Source organism: Lactuca serriola, chromosome 2 (genome assembly GCF_051521515.1).
Source record: "Lactuca serriola cultivar US96UC23 chromosome 2, Lser_US96UC23_V15, whole genome shotgun sequence".
Classification (NCBI taxonomy): Eukaryota; Viridiplantae; Streptophyta; class Magnoliopsida; order Asterales; family Asteraceae; genus Lactuca; species Lactuca serriola.
Genome location: NC_136409.1, coordinates 40,920,420 through 40,928,674, shown reverse-complemented (window position 1 = coordinate 40,928,674; position 8,255 = coordinate 40,920,420). Strand labels below are relative to the sequence as shown.

General features: G+C 40.8%; 1 protein-coding gene across 1 annotated transcript; it reads right to left on the bottom strand.

The window, feature by feature from the left end:
• Positions 1–1,383: 1,383 nt before the first annotated feature.
• On the bottom strand, positions 1,384–1,980 carry LOC145089181 (uncharacterized). The gene has a single exon (XM_079027657.1). The coding sequence runs from the start codon at positions 1,978–1,980 to the stop codon at positions 1,384–1,386; it is 597 nt and encodes a 198-aa protein (XP_078883783.1).
• Positions 1,981–8,255: the final 6,275 nt, after the last annotated feature.

The window sequence follows — 8,255 nt, the reverse complement described above, 5'->3', positions numbered from 1 at the left end:
TCCTTTAATTTGATGACCGCAACATCCGTGGCTTCATCATACACCCAATAAAGCATGGATGCAAGAGAACCATCAGGGTAATTTTAAAGAACGGGGAGATGCTTAACCTGGGCTGTAGCGGGCCACATCACAGATGTAATTGGCAGTTTTGTCATCGTATCAAAGACCTTGGAGTGAACCTTGACAACAGACTCTACAGTCTTCATCGACGGAAACCCCTTGGCCACTTGATCTTCCAAAAATGATTTGAACTGACTTGCCCTTGGGTTATTTTGTAGGATTGGAGAAGGGAGCCTTAGACAGCTCAATGAGATCAATTTTTGTAAAATAATTAAAGTTGTGAGTGTCTTGTATAATTCTTTGTTGCCGCTCTTTCTCCTCACCATGAACATATTCATCGTGTCATGGAATCCCCACCCGATGATTCCAGATCTGTCACCATAAGTGTCTATGAAGCGTTGCGCACCCAAATCTGTGACAGTAACCTGTTGTTGATCCCAGGGTGCCTTGTGATCTGCACTCGGCTTGAAAAGAAGTTGACTTTTCTCAGGTTCCTTGACCGACGTCTTGCGTTTTGAGGCCTTTCCACGTGGAGCTTGCTCCAGTTCCTTTTCAACACGGTTTACAATGGTGGTGGTTTTGATATTTGCAGAGGTAGATGTAGGAGAAATGGGAACATCTTGATTAGGAAGATAAATTAGCAGTTCATCAATAGAAGATCTAAATTCGGCCAAATTTATCTTCCAGCTTTTTCTTCAAGTCATAGTAACTGGCGGTCAGAAGGCCAAAATGAGTATGGAGATATGTAACTTGTTTGGTCTTTTCTGCATTCTCTTCATTAAGTTCTGCCATTTGAATACTGAGCTGTGTGTTTTCAGCTTGAAGACCCGCAACTTTAATGTCAAGCTCAATATTCCTCTGATCCAACTTTTTTCTGACTTAGAGCAACGACCTGCTTCTGAAGTTCAGAGAGAGAAGGACTCTCTTCTCCTGAGTTACCGCCTTCTATACAGATTCCTTTGCAAAGAGGAGGGGGTGTTGAAAGTTGTTCTCTGACCAAGAGCGAGGCTAGTCTAGCAGAGGTAGCATCATGCTCTGGCCTAGGAGGAGAGAAGCTTGTTGGAAAAGATGATTCACCAGTCTCGTAGAGGGTACTAGGACCTTCAGTGAATGGTTCATTTGAGACTATAACTATGGTTGTTGAACTACGAAAGCTTGACCTGAGGAAGTCAAGAAAGATGTTAGAGCATTGTTTGATGAAATTCCAAGATTTGCAGTAGAGTATGAATTCACATGTTTGATTTCTCTCTGTTTGTCATCAATGTCACAGGCCTTGATAACCGCCATGACTTCTGCAAGAGAGAGGCGACTCAAATCCTTGGTTTACTTAATCCCAGAAACATTCATATCCCATGATCTAGGAAGAGCATTCAGCAGTTTCTTGTTGATTTCTGACTTGGTCAAGAAAATCCCTGAAATATTCATGTCAGTTGTGAGTGCAGTGAACCTTTGTAATTGAGCTTCAAGAGTCTCTCCTGGAAAGTAGTTGAACATGATGAATTTTTGTCTCAGCATATCCTGCCGACTCTCTTTCATATCTTCATTGCCCTCATAGACCTCAATAAGAGCTTCCCATAGAGCTTTAGCTGAAGTATACTCACGAAAACCTTGAGCAATATCAGGAGATAATGCCATGGTTAAAGTGGCTAATGCTCTTTCCTGTTCCTCAATCAATTCAAAATCCTCATCAGTGTAGTTTTCAACAGATTTGTCAACCAATTGACCTCCAATAGCCACAGTAATTTTGACAGGATCTCTAAGAATGCTTCTCCAGATCTTGAAATCTTTCATTTTAATATATTTATCTATTCTGTACTTCCATTCTGGAAAACCTTCAGCAGACATCAATCTTGGAATACGTGTAGTCGTGCCCATAATAGCATCAAGTTCTTGAAACTGATTTTGACTTTGAGAATCCATTTGAAATTAAGCAAATCAAGTTCAAATTTTGAGTTTGAAGTTGAAAGGGATTACGACCGTAAACAGACGAGAGTTTACGACCTTAAAATTGGTTTACGGTTTAGGAGCTTACGATCATAAACGGGGTTTACGGTATCTGAATTTACAGTTTGAGAGATTCCGATTTATGCATTTGCGGTCCTTGAAGGTTTGTTTACGGTCTATGAATATTTAAGGTTTACAGTTTATGATGTTCCTGATTCAACAACCGTAAATGGAGATTACGGTTCACCATAAGCTCACAGAAATCCTCAGAAACACGATTTCTCAGTAGAGTCACTTTCCCTTCACCTCGAAAACACTCACAGTAGGTTCGATCTTCAAAAGAAACGGTTAAAATAGCCCAAAAGTCGATTGAAAGAAGCTTTAACACTGGTTCATGCTCTGATACCACTTGTTAGGTCCAAATAAGGATCTTTACCAGTAGTTACACAACAATCAATCACAAGAAGAAGAATAAGATGAACGAAATCAAGCTTGCACATGATTGTATTCAGAAAATCGTCTGGTACAACTTGATAGGACTCTATGGCATCAACAACCTTCAAATGACTAACACCTCCACTATATATACTAGACATGAACCGTAAACATAGTTTGCTACCGTAAACTCAGTTTACGGTCGTAAACACCCAAAAAGTTCCAACAACCTAACAAACAACCCTTAAACACAATTACAGACTCATACTTAACCAAAATACATTAAAGCCTAGGCCAAACCATAAATTAGATCCTTCATTCCCTGCTCCACATTCTCACTTCTTCTTAGTCCCTACAAATCACAACATATGTGAATACCACAAACTATATCAAGGACCCAAGACTTAGAATGAGGTGAGTTATTAGACAATATAGTGTATATACCTGCATGGTTGGGTTTTACATTCCCATCCTTCAAATCTTGCTGGTACTTTGGGCAGTTTCGCTTCCAGTGCGACTTTTCATGGCAATAGAAGCATTCAGCCTCATTAGGGTTAGCAGATGGAGTGACAAAACCTTTCTTGGTTTTGCTTGAAGAGGAGCCTTCAAGGGTCTTACCCTTGGTACCCTTAGAAGGGGTCTTTCTCTTCTTCCCTTTACCATGCCCGATTGCCAAGACATTGGCTGGAGTAGGAGTAGGAGTAGGAGTAGTAACAACCGACTTACCCTTTTGACCATTTTCGGTGGTCTTCAAGAGTCCTTGAAGTTTGCTGAGGGTGAATTCTTATTTGTTCATGTGATATGTCATGCGGAATTGATCATAACACGATGGCAAGGAGTGCAAAATGATAACTCCTCGGGGAAGTTCACATTCAGCTTCAGTAAACGGTCCACATACCTTTTGCATTTTCTGCATGTGGTCCGTGATGGGTTCACCATCCTTCATTCTGGTTGTTATCATGGAGGAGATTATTTGATATCGCTCTTGACGAGCACTTTGATGGTAGCGGTCCATCAAGTCCTGGTGCATCTCAAAAGGATAATAGTCCTCATAGGACTTTTGGAGCTCGGCTGTCATGGTGGCCATCATGATGCATGCCACTTTTGTAGCATCGCTTTCATGTACCTCATATTTAGCAAGCTCTTCAAGAATAGCAGTTGGCTCGGGTACCTTCAGCTTCTTGTCAAGAACATATTCTTTGTTCTCATACCGAGTGACCATCTTGATGTTTTTGATCCAATCAGTAAAGTTGGACCCATCAAAGATAACTCTCCCACAAAGATTCATGAGAGAGAAGGAGTTAGTAGGTTTTGAGCCAGAAGCATTGTTATTGGAAGACATCTGAAAAGAAGAGGGAATAAATTAGATTAGATATAGAGATAGTCCTTAATAAAACACCCAAATGTAATATTAAGTCTAGGAACCAACACAATATTTTATAACTTAGAAGAGCGATGTCGTAATCTAAGCTATAAGATATTCGAAGGTAGGTGAATGACGATTCACCAATTTCCACCATGAAAAACGAATATGTAATTAGGTTTTAATTGGTTTAGAAACTCCTAGATTATTTGAGATTCATTGAACTTTCTTCAATGGCATGTTTCAATCTCGAGTCTGCCCTTCATGTTTTGTGACTGGGATGCCGAGGATCACAAAACAAGGTGTGAAGTAACCATGCAAATTACCTGGTACCCTTAATGTATTACCCCTCAATCGATGTGCTGGTTAACCACACACGCTCCATCGATACTATGATAAACATTAAGTCACCCTTTACCTACCTTGTAAAGTTCAAGTTAGTGTGCCGGTTAACCACACACGCTCCACTAACGACTTAAACAAAGTGTAAAGTGTAATTTCATGTATTAGCACCTTATTCACATTTTCCTAAAATAACTAAGATTGGGAATTTAATAAGGTTTAGTTACTTTAGTATTATCATTATACTTTTAATGAGAATTTATAATTACTTGTCTTACCCGTTCGGCTAACGACCCTCCACCGATCAAGGAATTGGTGGGTGAGAGTGGACACCCATTAAGTTGCCATTTTATAGGCAACAACCTTATACCCCCCTTATAGATCGGCTTCATGAATGAGGCGTACTAGCGGTAAGACGACTTGATTTTATACATCTATATATATTATTAACTTTTAATATTATAAAGTATAAGGGTTGAATTTTAACTTTTAAAATTCCAAGGGATGGAACTAAAGTTTTAATCATGACTTTACTTGTTCCAAAACTTGAGGGCAAGTTTTGTAAACATTCAAAACTTTTCATTTCTTATAACTTATGAATTTAATTGAGTATTAAAATGAAGACTCTTCATTTTTTCTAACTCTTGTGTTCTTTTAATGGATTTTGTTAAAATGTGACCTTTGTATTTCCATAACTTGAGGACAAGTTATGAACTCCAGTAAAACACATAATGATCAAGAATTAAACTACCAAGTAGGTTACAAACAATTCCTATGATCATCTAATCTTCATAAGTTCAAGAACATGAATATGAACATTCCCAGAATCATAAATTACTCATAAAATTTGTAATTTTTTATAATAGCCATTGTAAATGGATTAGCATAAACATTACACCATCTAAAACAAGTTTTATAACACCAAAATAGTTTAGGGTAATGTTTCTAGTCCATTTCCAGCAACAAAACTCGAAAAATTAGACACTGCAGCCTCTACTCGTCGAGTGCATGAACAGACTCGACGAGTAGCATGCATTTCTTCATGGACTCGTCGAGTCCCCCCATGGACTCGGCGAGTTCATACGGCAGTGAACAAAAAAATTGGATTTTTAAGCTATTTGCATCAAGTATAAAGTAAACAAGCCTAGGCTCTGATACCACTGATGGGTTTTGAGCATTCTAACACTCCTATGGTGTACATGAAACCCTAGAAACCTTAGATCTATGTTTGACTAAGATACATGCAAATAATTATTTTTCAAAGTTTCTTATCCTATCTAGCATGGCATGGGGAACTTGTATCAAATAAAGCTAGTAGAATTACTTACCTTGTAGTTGTAGTTGATTGCTTGGAGTTTTAGAGCCTAGCACCAATAGTGTGGATGCCTCAAATGGAAATCACAAATCACCACAAACTTTGAAACCTTGAGAGAATAGTAATCACCTTCTTGAAATCGCCCCTCTTATTATACTCACCACAACTAGTGTGATTTCAAGAACCAAAGCCACCTTTATGTAGTGTGGTGGATTAGGGTTACATCCATGTAAACCCTAATACCCATGTCTTTTTCATTTCCATGAGATCCATGGGTTAAAGCTCCATGGAGTTTCCATGGTCTTTCCATGCAAGCCTAGCCCATTCCAAATAAGCATTAGCCCACACTATATAAATACAAGAGCCCATATTTAAGTAGTCATACTTTTGATCTCTAAATTAATTCTAGATTAATTATAGATCAATACTAATTAAATAATATGATTTTATATTAATATATTAGAACTTATAATATATTAATAAGTCATAACTTATACTATTCTAAAAAGATTATCCATAAATTGTTCGGGTGAAGTGCAAACCAAATGGACCATGCCGGGTCGGGTCAAGTACATACCAAATATAGTTATGGACTTAGAAACTATATCCAACAGATACATCCCGCTTCATGCAGGGCCACAAGTAATCGGGTCGAAGATCTCTATACATCTTCGTTGCCCCTGGGTGGATAGAGAACCAAGACTTGTGGGCCTCGTCCAGCAACACCTGCCGTACCCCGCCCCAGTACGGTACCCATACCCTCCTATGCAGGGTCAACAATCCTCGAATATCATAATGGAAGGAAGCTATTCGGCTCATGATCCTCTCACACTTTTGCGTCTTCTCCTTCAGGACCTCAACCTGTGCCTCTTTGATCTGCTCCAGCATGGAGTTATCACTGTCATCCTTATATATATATATATATATATATATATATATATATATATATATATATATATATATATAATCGGGGCCACCACCGCCTTGCGGCTCAGAGAATCGAACACTACGTTGGCCTTGCTCGGATGGTAAAGGATCTCACAGTCGTAATCTTTTACCACGTCTAACCATCAACGCAGCCTCATGTTTAGATTCAGCTGATCCAAAAGGTACCTCAGACTCTTGTGATCCGTGTAAATGGTACAACGGACCCCATAGAGGTAATGTCGCAAAATCTTGAGGGCGAACACCACTGCCCCCAACTCTAAATCATGTGTCGGATAGTTAGCCTCGTGAGGCTTCAACTGTCTAGAGGCATAAGCTATCACATGCCCTCGCTGCATCAACACTGCTCCCATACCTGTGATCGAAGCGTCACAGTAGACTACAAAGTCAACCACTCCCTCTAGCAGGGTAAGAATCGGTGCCTCGCACAATCGGTGCCTGAGCGTATCAAATACTGACTACTGCTCAGGACCCCAGCGAAACACCTCTGACTTCTTAGTTAGTCGAGTGAGCGGTACATCTATCTTGGAAAAATCCTGAATGAATCTCCTATAATACCCAGCTAGACCTAGGAAGCTCTGAATCTCAGATGGAGACCTTGGGACCTCCCACTGCATCACGACCTCAATCTTGGCCGGATCTACAAGTATACCCTTGTGGTTGACGAGGTGTCCAAGGAATTGCAACTTACGCAACCAGAACTCACACTTGAAGAACTTTGCAAAAATCTTCTCCCTCCTCAGTGTCTCCAGCACCGACCTCAGGTGCTCCTCATGCTGCTCCTGAGTCTTGGAGTAGACCAAGATGTCGTCGATGAATACTATCACAGAGTGATCCAACATCGATCTGCACACGCGGTTCAAGAGATCCGTGAATGCGACTGGAGCGTTGGTGAGCCCAAACGGCATCACCACAAACTCATAATGACCATAGCGGGTTCTAAAGGTGGTCTTCTGAACATCCTCATCCTTGACCCGCATCCGGTGATATCCAGACCAATGATCAGTCTTGGAAAAACCAAGATGCTCCCTAAAGCTGATCGAACAAGTCATCTATCCTCGGAAGTGGGTAACAGTTCTTCACCATTACCTTATTCATCTCCCACCGTCCTTCTTTCTCACAAATAGGATTGGGGCTCCCAAGGGCGAACTGCTCGGCCTGATAAAACCCTTGTCTAGTAGCTCATGCAGCTGTGTAGACAACTCCTGCATCTCTGGAGGAGCCAACGGATACGGAGCCTTGGATATCGGTGCTGCACCAGGAACCAGGTCAATCCTGAACTCAACATGTCTCTCAGGAGGTATTCCAGGCAAATCCTCTTGAAATTTATCGGGGTACTCTCGTACCACTGATACATCGTCAACTGTTGCCTTACCCTTCTCTCGGGCATCCATAACATATGCGATGTACTCTGCGCAACCTTGCTAAAGTAGCGCCTTGCTCTCGTTGCGGAGCAAAGAATCGATCCGCATTGTGGCCTCTCGCCCTGAATCACTAACTCTCCCCCACTAGGAGTGCAAACCCTCACTAACTATAGCTCGCAATCAATCACTGCCCCATTGGGGCTCATACAATCTATGCCTACTATAACTTTATTCCCTCGCAAGGGGAATAGGAACCAAGTCTATTGAGAACTGCTCATCAAATAACTAAAGTGTACATCCTCTATGTACTCTCGCGACCCTGAGGGTCTTGTCATCAGCTATCTCCACATCAAGTGGACAATCTAACTCCATTGGAGCTCTGCTAAATCACTTGCTAAGCGCGAGCGACACAAATGATTGGGTAGCCCTTGAATCAAACAATACTAGAGCTGAGATGTCGTTCACTAGGAACGTTCCTGTAGACAAA